This window comes from Colossoma macropomum, unplaced genomic scaffold (genome assembly GCF_904425465.1).
Source record: "Colossoma macropomum unplaced genomic scaffold, Colossoma_macropomum, whole genome shotgun sequence".
Classification (NCBI taxonomy): domain Eukaryota; kingdom Metazoa; phylum Chordata; class Actinopteri; order Characiformes; family Serrasalmidae; genus Colossoma; species Colossoma macropomum.
Window position 1 is genome coordinate 20,408,482 of NW_023494807.1, and position 21,810 is coordinate 20,430,291.

Below are 21,810 nucleotides of genomic sequence, written 5' to 3' on the forward strand. Positions count from 1 at the left end.
CTCCGTTAAGCATTCCAGATGCCAGCGTTCAAGTACTGAAAGCACTATTTGGGTATTTGTATGTTCTTTTAATGACAGTCAGAGAGAAAATATACAACATATCACTGCTGTCGGAACAAAACCTTGTATCTCCAAAATGGTAACTTTATAGGAGAAGAAAAAAATATAATTTACTTTTAATGTAAGTCATTTACAAGTCATTTTGGGCTGTTTCTTTTGGTCCATTCAGCATGAAATTTACATACAATGTAAATGGCAACAGGTTTTTTCAAATAATGTCAAAAACTGAAAAATGACAAAATTGGAGAGGGTTTTGTTCTGACAGCAGAGATATGTGTAATTTATACTGGGGATGGTGGGGACACTGGAGACCTGCCTCCCACCACTTTTTTATTATGCCTGATTTTGTCCCCACCACTTTATGAAAGCGTAGTCTGCTGAAATTCTTATATACAGCTCAGAACAGAAACCTACCTGGCTCATTCCTGCCACACAAAAAAGGGTCTATGCTTATTTTCCCTTTTGATTTTGATTTAATATCTTGAAATAATGTTCAATTTTTCATAATTTTGTTTTGGTATGTCAAAATAATGACTTATTTTCTTCATATCTTTTATGTCAAATGTTTAGGAAAGCATTCTTTTGACATACAAGATATCAAGAAAAGTCAATTACTGACTTAAGCCCTAAACTACTACACTCTCAGAAAAAGATACTGAACTGTCACTATGGTGGAACCCTCAAAGGTACATCTTCAGTAGCTTTAGTTAGGTAACCTATAACAATAATAATAATTGTACCATAATCCATTGTAGTTATATTTTTTAAATTCCAATGACTCCACATAGCCTGTCTTGTGACCAGGCTTTCATTTTATTGTTCTGTTTTAAAAAAAATGGTTATGAAAAGGTACAAATATGTACATTTTGCCTGGGAAAAACTTATTTATGGTAAACAGTTGGACCTTAAAACCAGCTTTGAGGGTCCATTTACACTGTTTGTACCTTGATGAATGAAAAATGTACTGCACAGTTTCTGACAGTATACAAATACACACTTGGTGGTAAAGTTTATTGCACATTCTTGTGCTCATAAATGTGGGTTTATATATTATGTCAGCCCACAGTAACCATCCTAAAACAGGGAATTGTTTTTCTTTCTCTAATAACTGTTGAATTAATCATAATATAACACTGATATGTTGTACGTGCAAAGCTCATTCCCAACATACATCATGAAAAAAGTGGTCAACAATGTGTTTTGCAAAAAAATAAAACAAACAAAAAAACTTGCCAGACATGTAATACACTATAAAAATAAACAGCAGATATACAATAAGCAGTCGTACAAACACGCCAATATATATTTGTAAATGAATAAATAAACAAACAAACAAACAAATCACAGGCACTACTGTATCTGCACACATTAAGGAGTTTCATTCTAATTTACTGTCACATTTGTGCGGCGCTCAGTCCTAATGATGCTCTTAAGAGGATATGAAGAAAGTGGCTAAATTATGCAGCTGTTTATGTGAATGTGTGCACTTTAGAGGTTTAATGGAGTGTGACGCTGGGTTTCTGGGCTAGATTACACATTCAGGGCTTTCCATTTAAAGGACAACTCTGACATTTTAGTAAACAGCCTCGTGTTTCATTTGACTGGCACGGAATAAATATTTTAAGACGCTTTTGGAGTAAACAGGCTGTTTTTCTCTGAATTTCTCTCCAGCCATTTAAAACGTCAGTCAGGGAAAGTGAACGGTGAATTAGTAAACCAGCAGAAATCAGCAAGCTGCATGTTATATATATATAGTTTCTTGTGAACAGGGATAGATTAATTACTCCTGTCTACTCCACATGAGTACTGAGCTGTGGTGCTGTGACCTTTCTGAATCAGAAACATTAAGAGTTTCAATCTGAGCTGCAGTGCGAGCGCTCTGTTCTTAATGACAGAGAGACCATTTCACACATCACTGACATTAGAGCGAGAGAGAGAGAGAGAGAGAGAGAAAGAGAGAGACAAAGTTTTTTGGTTCTGGAATGTGAGAGAGGGGTTTTGGAGTGGTCTGATGGTAATCAGATTTGTACCTGTTTTAAATGTGTCTTGGGTGCATTTACATCTGCATTTTTATGTGGTTTGGAATTATCTAGACATAATCCTGATACTCAAGATGAACTGACCAGGTATAAACAGGGTCAGAGAGACAGAAAGAGAGAGAAAGAGAGAGACAAAGAGAGAGACAAAGAGAGAGAGAGAGAGAGAGAGAGAGAGAGAGAGAGAGGGAGGGAGTGGTGCAGTAAGTGCGGTATTGGGACATTAGAGCTGTGGCCTTTAAGCCTGATTCTTCATCAGAATGTGTCTGTTTACTGCTCCACTGCTGAAAGCAGCTAGAGCACAGCAGAGTGGATTACCAGCCATCTAAAAAATTACTGCCATGTGGAGTTTTGGGAAATTGAAAAGCAGGAGAGGGAGAGAGAGGGAGAGGGAGACATAGAGAGAGAGAGAGAGAGAGAGAGAGAGAGAGAGTGAGAGAGAGAGATAGAGAGAGAGAGAGAATTAATTGTTTCTTTGCTCAGACACTAACGCAGTGTTTGTGTTAACCTTCAGTTAACCTTGTTTTCGCAGCAGGTAAACACTGTGAACAGATTTCTCTCCTGTGGTTTCTGCATCACTGGAGAATCCAGTTACTCACGTTTGCTTTACATTCGGTAATGTAAAGAACAGCAAATCTTTGGCGGCTTTGGAAACAACTGAAACACTTCAAAAGACCTGAAAAACAAGATCACAGCTGGCCAGCTGATACTGATTTACTAGCTTTAGGTAAAACCTTAGAAGTCATTTTGCTACTTGGCTTAAATGTACATTGGATATATACAACTGTGTACATTATATATATATATATATATATATATATATATATATATATATATATATATATATATATATATATATAAGCACTTATATACATATACACACATACATTTATATATTTATATTTACACACACACACATATATATATATATATATATATATATATATATATATAATTACATAATCACATATATAAATATATATTTAATTACATTCATATAATGAATTGCATTTACAAGTGCATTTCTCACTTTCCATTTATTACAAAGTCAAGTGATAGCAAAGATGTGAAAAATGTGAAATATGTTTTTTCTTTTTGCAAAGCTACATCTCAAAGAGTATCTCCTGTTTTAGCTAAAACACAAACACAAAATATACATAATTTGAGTAAATAAAAGACTGAGTTGTGCTCAGTTTCTGATCAGGCAGCATTCTGTAAAGCTTGTCCAACTTTGAAACAGTAGCTACAGACTAATGTGGTATGGACTGAAAATGTAGTATCTGCACTTTCAACATCTCTCCACTTGTTTCAATGAGGTACAAGTGGCAAACAAATAATATTGGCTCATTATCACAGTTTTGTTGTTGCCAGAAACTGAGACTGTGACTGGACATCCTCAGCCTCGGTTTTTGCTTAAGCTGTCCAAATTTCAGTGTATTGTACATACTGAACCTAAATGAATCATTTTTCATTAACTTCTAGAGTAAACTAAACTTAACTGACACTTCAGTGATCTAAGTCAGACACTGTGTTAGACTGGACCAAACCAAGTCCAGGCTGTGACCTGTGCTCCAATTTGCCATAGTGTCCTCCAAGGTCAGGTCAGGTGATAGTGTCATTACACCACAGTGGTTACCCTCAAACACATGACTGTTTTCTACCACCATGCAAACACATTCCAAAATAAAGACCACACACTCACTCTTTCCCAGAAAAACCCAAAAGTTCTGTTGCTTTACAGAGAATGCAAACAAGCAGGCTTCAATTCCAGGCTAAAACCACCTCTTTTGTACATTAAAATCTTTTCCATCTAGTTCCAGGTTTGTGTACCCTTGAAAACATTGAGTCTCATTATTCTGAATCAGGAGAACAACCACAATTTAATTCTATCTCAGTCTACATCCTATCATTGGAAATAGAACATCTAGTATTCACTTATTCCTCATCTTTTGGGACAGCTGGCGATGGCTGTGTTCCAATTCACAAGGTTCATGACTCATACCCAAATCGAAATAGATTTCCAGGCCAAACCCACTGGGCTAGAGCTTTCAACACTTACTCTTAACCAGAGCTCAGAAAGAGAATAAGATTCCACTCAGAACCAATATTTTAACAATTCTACTCTTCTCACCTCAATATAAAACTCCTAAACTGATTAGAACAAAATTAAAAACTGGTTAATTTTATTAACTATTTACAAAGGCTGTACATAGGCCTAAAATAATAAACCAGGAGGTTTGAAAGGCTATTCAAGCCTGCAGTTGTGCTTGTATTGATAAGAATGCACACAGGCCTGTTTTAATGAAAATGTCTACCTGGCTAAATAGTTTCTCACAATATACCATAAACTGTTCTGTACAATACACAATGACTATACAAACATTAGGACCAGAACAACACAGGAAATAAACCAGCTGTTGGTCCACAGCAGCAATAATAGTTCTGCGTTTTTATTAGATATTTATAGGTTGTGATTATCCAGAACGGAAAAACAACGTTTTCATCCCTTAATTTGAATGTTTCTCTTACGGAACAGTTAACGATAATTATATTTCAGTTGCATTTTTGTTCCTAGCAAAATACCCTAGCAATACTACTCTTATGCTGCGTTCATGACCAAGCTGGAATTGGGAAGTTTCTGACCCACCTGTGGGAAGAGTCCAATTGAACATCCATCCAACAAGTAATTCCCACTTGGAAAGTTAGTCTCAAGTGACGTTCTTTCCACATGGCCTTGTCCAAAGAAGTATTAACATGTTTTAAGCTTTTTAAACAGTCTTTTGAGCTTCTATTTGCACATTTTGTGCTGTTTGTTTATGATATCGCTAAATGCTGGAGGATATTTGGATAAATGAAAGGTTATGCCGTTTGGTGTAGGCCACCACAATCATGGCGTTCTGGTGAAAGTCTACAGTGGCCAAATTGGCTGATTTGATATCATGACCTTTCAAATATAAACGGTTTTTAAGAGCTTTTTGTAGTCACACAGCAGCCAAATAAGCACTAGCTTACTGTGAGTGTCCATTTTTTTTTCAACCTCAAACAGGTGAAGCGGAGCAAAAGTCAGGCGAGCACAGACAGTACTCATATGAAGTGGTTTTGGAGGGAACATCTAGTCCAGTAAACAATTACTGTTAGATGGGCAACTAGTTTGTTTTTTGAGTGGTAAGCGATATCCTGCTGGCTGGGGAACGTTTAGTATCTTCCAGAAAGAAGACGCCACAATTCACCTTCTTGTTTTCGCCATGCAGTCTTTACTCATGCTCGGTGTGACTGCAGATTTATGCAGTTATCATTTTTGACAACAGAGAAATTCTGTCAAAAATTAAGCTAAACGTTTAATTGATACATCTGTGTTTGTAAGTATTAGAGAACATATTTGATTCTGATTGAATTTGAATAGATACTGTTTTGCACTAAGAAAAAGCATTTACAATTTTGTCATGTTTCATCTGAGCCTGGAATTTGACATCAAAACAAACAGAAAATATCAGACATGCAGACTCAAACCTGTCAGTATGAAATGTAAATGTAATTCATTATAACTAAGTATAACTAAGTAATTATCCAATTGTTTAATAGTACAGGAAAATAAGAAAGACTCACTCTGGACCGCTAAGTGTTGAACAGCTATCGGTAAGGAAGACATTAAAACATAAGCATCAGCCACTGATCACCACAGAGGAAATGGAGCTGAGCAGCAGAGAGAGATCTGTCATCAGAGAAGTGAGTTAAAGTCCGTCAGTCTTCATTTAGGGTCAGTACCAGCAGAACTTCCCCCCACAGCATCCAGTGCAGACAGCATCTGCAGGAGCATAAACGCTCCGCGCCGAGGACTCCTCAGCACATGTTTATGCAAGACTTACATAACGGCCAGGCTAACAGGGCCTGTGGGGTCGAGGAGTGCACCAACTCTGTCCAGCTGTTGAACACAAAGCGCAGTCGCAGATAATCTGATTAGAACCTGAAATACGGCCGAGTTCACCAAGGAGCTCTGACTTCCAGGAGTATAAAGCTCTGCAGATTCAATTATGATCCTCTAAGGAACGATTCAGTGCAGCACAAAATCTCAGATCTCATCACAAGTCTAGTTGGTTTCTTTTGATATGAAATATAATCATTTTTACAAACACACTGAACCACAAATGTCACTGGAGAACCTGCAGTCAGGCAAAAGTTTGGACGACCCATAATGTTGTGTGTTTTGTTGGTATTCTAAGAGACAATGAATAAACTAATCCTCTAAAGAGAACACACCTCCGCATATTTTAATGCACAACTTCTGTTTGTTTACTGAATTTAACATATTGGGGGTAAAATAAAACATAAAATGTGGCCTGTGCAAAAGTTCTGGCACATTTTATATTTTATTTTTTTCAATATGATAAACACAGCAAATAAACAGAAACTGTGCACTAACTATCATTTCTGTCCTTAAGCGTGACATAATGACCTATTGCGTGATGCATGTAAAATTCTCAAATTTTTTTGTTGTAGGATGTGACTAAGCAGATTTACCACAGATGTAGTGAGGGCTTTTTTTTTTTAATTTGGTTTTGCGCAATGCTAACTACTGGCTACAACTTTCCATTAACTGTTAACTAAATTAGCTTTGTACCTCCAGTGCAAAACTAAAGTTTGGACACATGTCTAACTGACTACATTTGGGGTAAGGTTTGGATTAACTGGGAAAATTAGATTGTTTTGCAGACCTATCAGTTTAAGTAGGGCTGTCATTTTACACTGGACGCTGATGCTTCACTCAGAGTGAGACTGCTACCCTCTCCTCTGCTGCTGAGCATGTGGGAGTAATCTACTTGTAAATGTGCTACTACTTGATATATGCTCAGATTACACTGCTCGCCAGAGTGTTTAGACAACATGAGAGGCCTGTTCGCTCTTCAGTGGAAGATGGAACCTCACCTGTTTCAGAACATAAACCACTTCATAAACCACTTCCCAAAAGTCATACGGTTCATGTTTTGTCTCTGTACACATACCGTACCAGTCAAAACTCTGGACACACCTCGTCTAGATGGGTTTTCCTTTATTTTTACTCATTTCCACATTTCAGAATAATAGCATCGAAACAACGAAGTGACACAGTGTCGTAATAAAACCCTACATTTCTATAACTTCATAAGAGATGGAAAAAATGTTCTTAACTATTTTTACTGGTCCATTCATCATGAGATATTCACATAATGTAAAGGGCAGCTGCCATTTTCAAAATGAAGTGACAAGATGTGACAGTATGATTGTGACAGTAAGGAATTTTGTTGTAATAAAACCACTAAACCACGGTCTTCTATACAAAATTCTTCAGTGTTGCCCCTCTTTGCTTTTATGTAGCTTTGAACACTCTCAGCATGTTCACAAGCAACTTCATGAGAAGCCACTTGAGATGCTTTTCTAACAGGCCTGAAGATCCACACATGCTGAGACCTTGTAGCTGTTGGAAAACACTAGATAGGGAGCCACAAAATGACCTGAAAATGTTTATTTTGGAGATAAATTCATAAATAAGCATCAACCTCACTATTTATATTTGTCTTAGTAAAAATGTCCAGCATTTAAGCATAAGGCTTTAGATATAAATGTCTTTTGAATTAAACATGTATTCAATCAGGTGTGGTCAAACTTCTGACTGGTGCTGTAAATGAATTTGTCAGAATGTGTGGGAGCACTAAGTATAGCACATCTGTTCCATTTTACTGTGAGTGTCCCAGTAATGAATCGCTTTTTACTCTGTTCCATTCATATTTAATGAGCGTTCGTCCACTCTGTTTATCATTAAAAGCCTCTTAACCTGCAGACTACAGTCTGAAAATGTCACACCAGGGACATAACATCACACAAAATGTGTAAAAACCAGAGATGGGAGGAGAGAACTTTACAATTTCTGATTCAAATACCAATAGTGGAACTATTAATATCAGTTTATCAGATTTTTTCTGTTGTATTAAAAGGCACAGTAACAATCTGATTTAATGTTTAAGATCAGGTATCATGAATCATGTTCAAACTACTCAAAACAGAATCAATTATCACATTAAAGGAAAAAATACACAGACAACAGCATAACCTAGACCAGGGGTTGACAACCCAAATGTTAAGAAGAGCCATTTTGTCCTTTCAACAAAAATCAGTCCACCTCAGGAGCCACAATATTTTATGTCGTTTTACCATCTTGGCTGTAAGTATGTCTCAGTATGTGCTAATGTACTAGTATACGCTAAAAATACAACATAAACGAAAACGCAGACTCGCTTTGCTCTGCTTTAAGCTTTAGCTCAGCTATAGCTGCTTTTCTCGCTTCTCTGGCAGGAATTTTTTCCGCAAAAGTAGAAGAGCTTTTTGTAAAATGTCTCTCAACATTCGACTTTTTATGAGGCTGAAGTCAGCTTCTCGTTCACCAGCTTCTTGTTCGAATTTTCCTGCTGCACCTTAAATGTAGAATGTAGACCTAACTGATGCATCATTTAAGGTGGAACGGGAGAATTTGAGTGGGAAGCTAACTTCAGCTTCGCGACTTTTTAGTGGTTGACAGCTTTTCGTTGCAGATAAACTGTATCAGGAAACCAGCAGGAATGCTTATAAATGCAAATAAGTCCATTCAATAAGTCCCCAAACTATCGATGTTCTTCTTAAATCTAGGAGTGTGTTTGCTTTTTCGTTAGCTACTAGCTAGGCGAGATTGTTGTCTGTGCTACTGTATGTCCTGCAGTCTGCGCGTTATACGTTAACTCCAGCGTTTGTTATTTCTACTGCAAAGGAGGATTATTTAATTTTTACCTAAATATCTAATTCTGCTGTGGAGCCTCAACAGGGCAGTAAAAGAGGCACATGTTGCTGACCCCTGACCTCTACAAAACTGCAGCTTTTTTAGATTTTAGTTAAATGTTTTCACAAGAAGAAAACATAAACAAAACATATGCTTACATATCTGTTCACATGTGGGTTATGAGGCTAATAAAGCAAAAATTAATGGAAGTTTATGCTGTCAATAGCATTGTGCATCTGTGTGATGATTCAACAATACAGTATGTCTCATGCTAACTGCTGGAGTTAGACCTGTGTCTGGTGACACTGTAACAACCCCCCGTGATGGTAACTCATTTACCGCTGGTTTGACAAACCGCCGTTTATTGATTTATTTTGTGTAAGACACAGCAAGGCACTAGTATTCCCACATGAGTACATAACTAACTTTTAAACATGTTTAAAGCTCAGCTGACAATATACCTCAACTTTTACTGAACTGCGCTTTTAGCATGTTCTTCTATTTGACAAAGATTAATGCTGTGTTAGCTGGCTGACTTGCTCCTAACAACACTTGCTTTCACAGCATTCATGTTTTTACCCACTTTGTAGCTCAAACATGAGGAGGTTGAATAAAGCGATGGAGTTCTCAACTCTGACTTCCCACCTCTGAGTAAAGTTGGAGCTTTAAATTGTGTCATTTTCCAACTCCACTAGTGGGAAAAACATGGACACCTCCACGAAAGAAAGAAGTTGGCCAGCAAACATAAGTGTTGAGTGATAGCAACTGTACAGTTCATGTTGTTTTTACCTTCTCAAAACAGTGAACCTTATGGTCAATGTTATAGATTTACCAACTACTATGTGTGCATGTTGACTGATCTAAAGCAAGAACGACTAAAATATCATTTTAACCGTTTACTGTTTAACCGTTTACTGCAGATATTTTCCACACAGTTACCCACATAAGCGGATTCTGTTACCGGCACAAGCCTGTATCTTTAGCTACATTAGCCTCACAGCCCCAGCACAAAATTAAAGAAGCAAACATCCGACAACGAACATGTCTTGGTTGATTGACCACAGTCAGGGTAAGGAGGAAGACTGTGTAAATTTGTTTTGTGCTATTGGTTTCAGCTGCAGTAGGCTGCAGTCTGCACGTGCTGATGGCACACTAAAGCACAGACATTAACAGCATAGTGAAGGTTGTGTTGGTGCTGCAGGCGCATCATGTGCTGCAGCATGCAGACTGAATACGGTGGAAACACTCTGATCTGCTCTGAGGCAGATACTGATTCACCGCAATGCCACCAGAACACTGCTATTAGAGAGAGTGAGAGAGAGAGAGAGATTTCCTAATCTAATCTTATGTAAATATTTATGCGAATGCAACTTTTTTGTGTGCAAGTGTGTTTATAGTGTATGTATATACATATATATATATATATATATATATATATATATATATATATATATATATATATAGCTGTGTATTGGCAACAACTTGACGATACGATACATTCAACATTCATTACGATTCAATATATTGTGATAGGCAAACTGTCATAGTATAAAAACAAAACACCATATGCATAAAAACTGTGTAAAAGAAAAAGTTAAATTTTTATGCAATCAGAGTAGTAGTGCCATTGCATTTATCACAGTCCCTGTAACGTCCAACATCATAGCACTAATTTTTGTGCAGTCTGAACAAATGAATTAATATTTGCCTATATCAGTAAAAATTAAAAAGTTCATTTTTACCTCTCGGGCACAGTGTGTCAGTGATGTGCTGTCAGGAGGGTTTGGTGTAACAAGGCTCAACTGTATTCACCATATTACGGAAGCTTTGTTCTGACACATTGTGCTGCCTTGTCGAAATGCCCTACCGTAGGGCATAAATATAGGTAGCTTCCTAGATAAAACCATGGTCACACAAAGCTGAAGTAAACTTCCTATTCGCAACCTTCTTGTTCAAATTGTCCCATTCCATGCACCATTTAAGGTCAAACGGGAAAATTTAAATAATAAATTGGCAAATAGGAACCTACTTGAGCCTCATTTAATCTCTCCTTTAAGCTGGACAATACAAAATAATGTGCAATAGACTTGAAAGAAGGGTTAATTAACATAAATATCACAGTAATGATATACGCATGCTAGCTCAATAGGTAGGACAAAAAGTCTTTCAGATTCAGCCACTGGTGGTAGCGTTACCAGAGCCAGTTTACAAGGAGCTTGGCATCTTCCTATTTCCTCCGTTATATCAAAACATGACTTCAAAACACACCCACGAGCGAGTCCACAATGAATGGGAGTAAATGGAACTAAACGGCTAAAAATGAAAAGTTAAAATAGTTTCTAATCACTTGCCAAGAACTTTCCTTTAAATTTAGAAAGTAGAAGGATGTTTTTTTTTTCTTAAATTAAAACTTACCTGTATATTTCCCTTTTTCTACAGCAAGCAGGTTTCGGGCAGCAGGACGCTAGCATTACTGCTACTGAGTGCTGATTGGCCGGCGAGCAGAGGAGCTCATTGGCTGTTCACGCTCACTGATGTCATGGCTATACATGAGTCGCTGTTTTAAACTCCTATAACTCAAGTTCAAAAGCTCTTAGAAATATAATAGTGGTGTTGATGCATTCAAAATGTTTTATGCTATTCACGGTTCAGGAAATAAATGTATTCTTTTATATTAAAAATGTTTAAGCATTTATAAACTATGATTTTGCTCAAATGCTCCATCTTAGCCCATTCATTTTGGACTCGCTCTGGGGCGCCCTCTAGTGTTCACTCAACAAGTTCTCTGGTGTTACTAGTCAGCTAGGTTTGCTAGTGTTAGCGGTGTGCCCTTATGCTACTTGTTTATGAGTGTAGGAGTCTAATGGCTGAAGATAGATCACAACACTGCCATCTAGCAGTCAGGGGTTTAAACACACACAATGAACCATGGTCTGCCACGAAACTTTGCATGTAAACTTGTAATTGAAAATAGATACCATCTTTTTGAGAATCAATACAGTATCACAAAACATAATATTGCAATACTCAAGTGTATCGGTATTTTCTTACACCCCAAATATATATATATACATATAATAACTGAATAACTGAATACTCCTACATGAACTCTTCCAGATACTGGAATATCAAAATTAGTCAGAATACACATCCCTAGTCTATACAGTCCATATATGGAAATTAAGTGACATGAGCACCACACTTTATCCTTTTTTCATATTCTCCTCTACTTATGAACAGCTGAGAGCTGTTTCAGATGTGGATCATTTACGTTATGCTATTGATTAGGATGTGCCCATGCAGGTTCCTCCACAATGAAGGCAGATGCAAGTCACTTACAAACATGAACGTGAACTATCAAGGCAGAGACAGACCAGATGTGAGCAGAAAAATCAGAATTAAGGAGCATTTATTGAATCTAGAGGAGCAAAGAAGTAAACAGAAAGAGGTGAAAGAGGAGACAGTGTAGAACTCTTGTGTTGAGCGTGCATGGTCCCCATCAGTCCAAACGTGTTTTGTCACTCAGTTTCTTGTGAGCTAACACGCAGCAGGACACCACCATCGCTGCTATGTGAGACCCCACGTGACGTAACAGCCTCTTTCCACAGCGGTCCACACGCTTACATAAGCAGCAGCACAGAAAACAACATAAGATTCCTTTACACTTGCAGAGTCAAATTTACAGCGGACTTTTAATGAGTCTCTTCAATCCTCTCGTGACAAGATCTCACACCGCGCGCTAATCTACCATTACATCACACCATTAACACTACTTTTTAACTTCCTGCGCTTTCAGTAATGGAGAGAATGCAGAGCGGCACACTTTCATGAAAGAATCCCTGCGGGAAAACGCCTGCAGCAGAGACCGCATTTCAGTCTTTTAAGTCCTCCAGTGCCAAGTCATTTCTCCTCTGTGATATGCTATGTAAATTAGCCTAGCGTGGGATTTCTCTCCGAAAAGCTCAGCAGGGTTAAGTGGTGAAAGATATTTAATTTAGATAAAGTTACTAACCACTTAACAGTTCAATATTATCCAGCTGAAACTTACTGTCCCCGCGGAGGAAGGTAGGGTTGACTAATGGTCACAGTTATTTTCACTCTGACTTGTTTTTTCAGCAGGACTAGGCTAAGAAAACTATTAGAAGAAATAAAGACATACAACCAGAGCTGTCGCTATCGATTATATTAGTAACCAAATAGATCACTGATTATTTCAACGATTAATCAAGTAATTAGAACAGCAATAAATCATGCATAGCCTTTCAAAGACTCCAAAAAACTCTACTGGAACTACTAGGTATATTAAAGCCTTAATAAAAAATTAAATAAAAAATGTGGTAAAAAATAGATAAAAGATAAATGCCCATCAGGTGCTAAGAGAGAGCACTATGAGAATTCAAAATATGCACATTTTCTGGCATGAGGGCCTTTGCCCGGTGACCGAGTTACCATGGTAACAGTCCCCAATGACGGCAAAAAGTGTGTGCCCTTGCAGCAGGGAGATATCACACAAAAAAACACCTGCATTACAGTGTTCATTTTAGGACATCCTCAGAGATCAGGTTTCAAACATCAGACAAAACAGCTTCGGGTCTCAGGTCTCGGGTCTCTGCTCTTGTACAATCTGACATCAGGTAAAACGGCCTCAGATACCAAGACACCACAAACACCAAGGCCTCAGAGGGTAAAGTTTGTATGGCCAAATTAAATATGACAATAAACTACAACCACAACTTTCACTGAACTGCACTTTTATTATGTTCTTCTGTTTGTCAAAGATTGAGCTTCAACTCATGAGCTACAACTGAGTTTGCTACTGTGTCTGCTTTAGTGTTAGGGACTGTCACAAATTTACCAGAAGAAAAAACTCCAGTTTAATCATTTATCATGGTTATTGTCCACGGCAAACGGTTAAACTGAACACGAATGAGAGGATCGTGGTACTGGCACTGGCCTATTATCATACGAACTGAAATCTGATCACCGCCGATTGGGCAGGATCCTTATGAACAGCATTTTATGCTACTTGCAAAGACAATAACTGTTCATCAGCGTTCTTCAATAACCATGCAATAAACAAGTTTCATTAATAATAATAATAATAATAATCATCATCATCAATTTAATAGTAATAACAAACAATGGTAAGATAAAATAATTATTTATTATATATAATTATTTATTATTAGTGAAACATATCTAGCACTTGCCATATTCTGATATATATTTAAGTGTTCAAGATGAAATTCGACAGAATATTCGAAAATCAAAATATTTTTGCTACTATTTCTAGGGAGTGATTTATTGAGAGCTGTGTCAATCATTATTTTACAAGTGGTTTAAATCTGTCTTTTTCATGATTCAGCTGCTCAGGGTTCTACAGGTACTGATGATACACTATAGACGTTTAGTGAGGTAATTTATCACAATAATGATAACATATGGTCACATCGCTCACTGCTAGTACCCCTGCCTGAAGGTACAACAGCTGTGTCTCAGAGAATACCGCAACTGTGCCAAGCACTGGACGTTTACCAGTCCAGTTGAGAGCTTTTGTTCCTGATGGTATAAAATAAAATGGAAACATTGGCGTAAAAAATAAAACATAAAAATGTGTAATTTTATATCATACACTAAGAGGCTGAAGCAGCTATGCACTTCTTCACCTGGACTTCACCCCAACTCACTGACCTCATGAATAGCTGGAAAGGCATGGAGGTGTGAGTGTGCGTTTGTTTGTAGCTGTAAAGCTCCATGCAGGTATCAGCATGCTGGTTTAACAGTCAGGCAAAAGGAGTTGAGCCAAAACACACACACACACACACACAGTTCATGTTACCTTCAACAATGAAAAAAGGCCAACAGCTAACTTCTAAACTAGAGCCCCATGACAGCAACAAAATTGTGATTATTATGACCGGTGATTATGGGTATTTAGAACACATAAACACAGTGAACTCTGGCAAAACAATGATTTTCCAGGCTGTGTTAACACCCAGGATTTGTCAGAACAATCAATGGGAACATTTTGAAAGGATCAATGCACACGGCACAATTAATCACTTCACCCAAAGTGGACCAATAAGCATGATCACATTTGAACAACGGCTTTCATACATCTGTGCATTAGCTTATCTACAAAAGCCTTAACTGAAAGTTTCCCTAACAAACATTTATTGTACAACCACATGCTTGTGCATAGCCTACTGCCTCTCTTGATGTATCCAGGCTCCGGCCACAATTGTGTTTTTTCAAGGCTACTGCTGCGGGCTGTACAAGCTTTATAGAAAAAATTCCACTCTTTCTAAAAAAGAAAATGGCTTGCACCACTTAGTTTTTAAGATGTTTTCAATTTAGATTCTATTTATTTTGTAAGTAGGTAAAAAAACACATAACTGAATGAACTTCTTGCTGTAGGACCCCTAGTGGCCATTCTGCCAGTAATTTTTTGAATAAATATAATCAAATAAAATATTTTTAGGAGCTTCATGAAATGGTTTTCCATGGCTGAGCAGCTGTACACAAGCCTAAGGTCACTATGTGCAATGCCAAGTGATGGTTGGGGTGGTGTAAAGCCACCACTGGGCTCTGGAGCAGTGCAAATGTGTTCTCTGGAGTCATGAATTTCGCTTCACTATCTGCCAGTCTGATGAAAATCTGGGTTGCGCAGATGCCAGGAGAACGCTATGTACCAGAATACATGGTGCCAACAATAAGGGGTGGTGGAGCATGGATAATGGTCTAGAGCTGTTTTTCATGACAAATCCTCTTTTGAATGAAAGGGCCCAAAAAAATCAACATTATACTGATAAAGATGACAGTAGTAGACAATTCACTCACATAATCACATAATTCATTCAATTCACATAATCAGAAGACATGTTCTTCACCTAGTTGTGACTGAGTTCTCTTTCATCACTCTTTTAAGGCACTCCAAATCATCAGATTCCTCCGCTCAGGTAAAGGGGTCCGAAGCACAACCAATGTTACAAATTGTTTTTCCGCATGTTGCATGCAATTACAGATTTCCACCAGAGAGGTCTCCAAATTCCCAAAACTTACACAGTGTAGCTTTAAGCAAATCATAATCTTCTCATACCTCTCTGGCTTGTCGTCTTCTCAGGTCGAACCGAGTCTGTCCATGCCCCACCAGGACGCCAAGCCTGGACTAGCTCAGCAGCATTTGTGACTTAAAATTGATGTAGCAATCTAATCTGAATAATTTACGTATTGGGACAGTTGAAAGCAGAATTGTTTGCCAACGTTCTGTAAAGCACGCTAAAGCGAGAGAATACATTTGAGGACGCAGCATTGACAGGTCAGTTCATTATACTGCAGGTAACTACATCCTCATTTTCTGAGCTATGCTACTTTTTATAATAGAGTAGAGCCCATCCCAAATAGACTACACTGAAAAGCTTCCCTGAGGGCAGGCTTATATCACACAGCTTTCATCTACGCTCAAATACAGAATGTCATTCCCTTTTGTATAAGAAGCATGACTAACAGGCCGAGGGATGTGGTATACCAAATTCAGCACTGACCCGTAAGAGCATTCCTGTGACCAAGGCCGAGCTGTCCGGCATATGAAATCAAGTTTGACTCCCAGTTTTGAGAACACAACTTCAGCTCTATCTATTGTAATGCTGCCCTGCTCTGCTGCAGACCATTGAGCCTGTCTGAACTTTCAGTCAGGAGATGTGACCAGGAGACCAAGACTGATTAGCACCAAAGCAGAGGTTATAAACTACAGTATAGAATAGGGATGCATAGCATATTAGGAGCCTATATTATTCGCCCATAAATGGGAAAACTGAATTATTATTATCATTGACTCGATATTGGAATTACAACTGATAATTACAACTAATTTGTTGGAGCCCACTTTTGCTTGCCTGTATACTCTGTGATGCTGTTAGGGATGAACTGACCCCATTTTTTTCTCTCTCAATTTCATTAGCTGAACTGAGAATATCGGCTGATACCGAGCACCGATCCAGTACAAGTGCTCTTGGGTTCTTCAGTCTAAAATCTATATACTTCATTGTGTGGAACTGCCTTGGATCATTCCTTGATGTATGAAGTAACGTGTTTGTGTCTACATATCATCATACATATCAACTAAAAAGAGAACAAAACAAATTCATAAAAGTAAGAAGTGTAATAATATCTGATTTATATCGTCATCAATAGATATTCGGCTAAAGAAGCAAAAATTGGCATTGGACAGATGTTTAGATTTGACCGATATTTCAAACCAAATCTTGATGACGTATTTATTGTTCTGTGGAAGAGCAGAATGTGTAGGCCATGCTGGGCTACTGTGCTAAACTATCATATTACTGCATTTGTAAGCTCGTACAAAACATGGTACGTAAGTGTAATACAGGTGCATTTAATCCCAATTTCTACATTTTATAATTTTTTATGTGTCCATATCAGCAAATATGTACATGAAAATTATCAGATATCAGCATTGGCCCACAATAACCACATCGGTGCATCCTAAAAAGGAACACAACAGTAATAAGGTCTGAGCCTATTGTCGACTGTGGAGTAGACTATTATCTAGCACTTGCAAAAAAAAACGGCACACAATCGTGATGTATGAAATTGTTTGATCAGTCCATGATTCATGCACTGGAACACTGGCACTGTCAGTTTCCATTGCCGTTACCAATCCAGTATATCATATCACGCATGCCTAAATGCCGTGAAGATAGAGTGAGATTCAGCAGAGAACAACAGAACAACAGTTCAGTCAAGGCACAGCAAGTGAGAATCACACTAAAGACTTTCGATCACCTACTAATCAAATTAGTCATTTGAAAACTCATCACTCGTCCAGCGATCTGTAGAGCCTACAGAACATGGGCCAGCCAGCATTTTTATTTGTTTTCACCTGTCTACATTTCATACATTTCACATAGGCATTATAGTGTGATACTGTGTATTTAAGGACATGAATGTGTTGTGAATAGTCAAGGCATATCGGTATCGATGTGCATCAATATCAGGCCAATATTAGCATAAAATGCTGGATGGGATAAAGAATGAATCTGATTCAATCCTGTAACAAATCTATCCTGAGACAGCACTCACTCACACACTTTATGTGATGTGATGTAGAGGGGCAACATGATAACATTATTTCATTATTGTGACATATTATTTCACAGTACGCTTTTAGGAGCATATTGTGGATATCGTCAGTACTTAAAGAACACTGATTAACTACATTTCTTTACAAAGTGAGCATAATTAGGACTGTTTAATTGGATTTAGTGCAGTGCAGTTTGTAAAACATTCAATAACAGTCATTGTAGTTGTAGGTTGTTTATTCTTCTTATTATTATCATTAATATTGTTATTATATTTTTATATGTGGCACTACAGGCTCTATTTTGTCTGTTCCAACTTATTCAATGTCAGAAAAACTAAATATCTTGATGCATATTGTGCATCATGAAAGTTTCTTGAACTATTGTGAGATAATATTTTTTCCATATCACCCACCCCCAATGTAATGTGATGTCAGGTGTGTACTTCTTCCCGTTATAGTAGTACCATGATTAAGTACTTCGAGCAGGATAGCCTACTTTGAGATGCACATCTTAAGGGAAGCACCTCAATTAAAAACATCTTTTTTACAGAAGAAATATCGACTCAAGGTTTCGATATCTGTATCGGAAAAGACAAAGTGGTATCGTACAATCTTTAATTGTTACTGAGTGGATAAAGAGCTGGATACTCCTGGATATTGCAATTTACTGATTTGATGGATGGCTTTATTCAGTACATATCGTCTCTCACACCAGCTAACCTTCCCTCCAGAACTTGATCAAGGAGGTCATCTTTAAATGATTCACTTACATACTGGATTTATTTAACATTTTAAAGGTTTTGAGATGATTTGAAAATTACAGACATTTTCTGGGATAAATCCAACAGACAGAAGGTTTTAAGGTGATCACAAATGTGTACTTTTCTTTTTTTGTTTAATTTTTGTATTGAGCATCGTGATACTACAAAGCCAAAATCCTGGCATTGTGACAATCCCAGTACTCACACACACATCTCTGTATCACATAAAGACACACGCTGCTGCCACACATGGTGCCTCATCACAAACAGACCTGCTCTGCAGAAAACCCTGACTACAAACCAGGTTTATCAGCCTTTTCCCAGCAGGGCCCTGGGATCAGCACAGGCAGAGTCTGCTGCAAAACCACACAGCATGGCACAAGCCCCAGGGAAGCACAGGACCTGAGAGAGACCCCCTCACCCGTCTAGGACTTACACCCCCAGGGGGATACTGCAGGAAGAAGCTCGCAGCTGTCAACACAGGGCTTCAGTGAGGGGGAAAACTGCAGCTCTCTAACAGTCTGAACCAAAACTGCACTGCTTATCTAATCGCGATGTTACTGCTTTCAGTGTTTCTGCCAAGGACACTCCTGTAAGGCAAGTGTCCTTCAGCCCACACTAGCCATGTCAGTAGGCTTTTCACCAAAGAAAATGTGATATTTTTGGACTATGTGACACTTCAGCTGTTTGAAAAATAACCGAGCTGTCTTGAAGTTTGGACGGTCTTGGTTTTGGACACATGCTAATCTCCCACAGGAGACATAAACACAGAGGATATCATAGGACATAGGAATTTAGTGTTCGCTAGCTTTTCCAGCAGATTTGCTATGGTGTAACATTTCTTATAATGTTGCATTCACAGCCTATATGGTCAAATCCTGCATTCTTCAAGCATCGTTTGAAAGAGGAGCACGAAGCTGAAGTCAGCTTCTTATTCCAATTCTCCCGTTCCACCTTAAATAGTGCAGCAGTTTCGTTCTGGCGCCTCAAATTGTACCTGCTGCACCATTTAAGGTGGAACGGGAGAATTCTAACAAGAAGCTGGCGAATAGGAACTTCAGCCTCGTAAGTAGACTGCACTGAAGCAAACCTGCTCAGTGACAGTGGGGAAAATACAAAAAATACACCCCCTAGCACGCACCTTCCATGCCGTATCCTACTCCAATGACAGTCTCCGTCTCCTCTGAGCCAGCGGCCCCGGCTGAAGATGAGCTCCCCCCGGCCTCCATCAGCTCCGGATGAACAGGGGCTTCGCGGTTACAGTGAAGAACCAGGCGGGACCCGAGCTCTCGTCATTGGCGGCCTTGAGTTGTATTTCTGATTTTAAGCCTACATATTTGCACGTCAGTCCTCCGTCTCCGTTTCGCCACCGTCCGTTGGCCGCCTGCACTCGCCGCGGATGTCGAAGAGCAATGAACGAACCTGAACGAATCAGTTTGGGAAGAAACCGGCTCTCTCGAACTGCTTCTTTTCAGTAACTCGATTGAACCGATTCCAAGTCCCAAATGAATCGAACTTGTTATTTGAATGTTTCTAATACAACTCCCAACAGTAGCCGCTCTCTGACTATTTAAAGGGGAATTACACACTTTGTTTTCTGTATAATTCAGTTCTGAGATGTAAACAAAGTTATTCCGAGTGGTTTGATGTGAAATGGTGCCTTGTAGAGAGCTTTATATCTTTATGATGTAGCTTATAGAGGCCTTTATAGAGGCATTTTTTTTAAATCTCTGAATAATTAAATGGTTGAAATGTAAACTAAGTTATTCAGAGTGGTTTGACATGACTGTTGACTGTTTTCCGTAATTCCCCTGGTCAGAATTGTTCACAGTGGTGGTGATAGGAACCAGACGTCTGAAGCGCCCTCAATGACAGTATACAGTTACGAATATTATATCTAATAAGATATGCTTATATCTAACAATGCCCTAATATCAGGGCCTTGTTAATTTAAAGGGAGCATTTCACAAAGCAAGATTTCCCAGTTAACGTTTTCTGGATGATTAAGAGAAAAGTGTCGACTGATTCTTTTACATTAGGCTTTTGATTCGACTGAATCGGCTCACTAAAGTGATTCAGTTTTCCCCTCACTAACGCCGTAGAACCCCGCGACCACGTCACGCGGCTGGCTTGGCGATTTCATGACAGTGTGAGCTTTCACGTGACGTCAAGCCCAAATTACCAGATAAACGGGGAGGAAAACATAATTTCTATTTTCATATGATTTTTATCACTTGAACGAGTCACGGATCCGAATTATAAAAGCTTTTGTTATAAATTCAAAAATCGTGGAACTCACTTTTATGCATATATGTTGGATGCTGTATAAATACAGATGACACCAAATAGTGGATCAATTAATTATTAAAAGATACTTTTTTAAAAAACATGATTAACTGTGTGAAATACTGCACAAAATATTGCAGCTCATTTAAAAGTAGCACAATACTGCGCCCTAGCGAGAGAGTCCCTAACTGCAGAGTACGGCCTCATTAAATGTGCTAACATTAAAGGGACACTCCAGCATTGTTAAGGCTAATCTCTATCTGTACAACGCATCTGTACATACATATACATACATACATCATCTAAACCGTTTATCCTTCTGGGTCGCGGTGGGGTGCTGGAGCCTATCCCAGCTCTCATTGGGCGGAAGGCAGGATACACCCTGGACAGGTCGCCAGTCCATCGCAGGGCAGACAGACAGACATACACAGTCACACACTCACACCTAGGGGCAATTCAGCATGTCCAATCAGCCTGACTGCATGTTTTTGGACTGTGGGAGGAAACCGGAGTACCCGGAGGAAACCCACGCAGACACGGGGAGAACAGGCAAACTCCACACAGAAATGACCCTGGTCGCCCGGCCGGGAACCGAACCCAGGCCGTTCTTGCTGTGAGGCGACAGCACTACCCACTGCGCCACCGCGCCGCCCTTGACGCATCTGTAAATAATTACCCCAAACAACAGTTCTGACACTTTTCCTTGTGCTTGGTCAGGAACAGAAAACTCTTGGACGCTAAGACCACTTCTAAAAGAAACCGTAATTTGGAATTTGCTGA

At 38.7% G+C, this 21,810-nt stretch overlaps 1 protein-coding gene across 2 annotated transcripts in view; it reads right to left on the reverse strand.

Annotated features, from left to right (window-relative positions):
• Positions 1 to 20,148, reverse strand: part of pip5k1cb (phosphatidylinositol-4-phosphate 5-kinase, type I, gamma b) — a 71,174-nt gene extending 51,026 nt beyond the window's left edge. For both annotated transcript variants that reach the window (XM_036556395.1, XM_036556396.1), the window contains exon 1: positions 19,886 to 20,148. In XM_036556395.1, coding sequence (XP_036412288.1) covers positions 19,886 to 19,973 — 88 coding nt within the window. In that variant the 5' untranslated portion in view covers positions 19,974 to 20,148. The remainder of the gene's footprint in view (positions 1 to 19,885) is intronic.
• Positions 20,149 to 21,810: the final 1,662 nt, after the last annotated feature.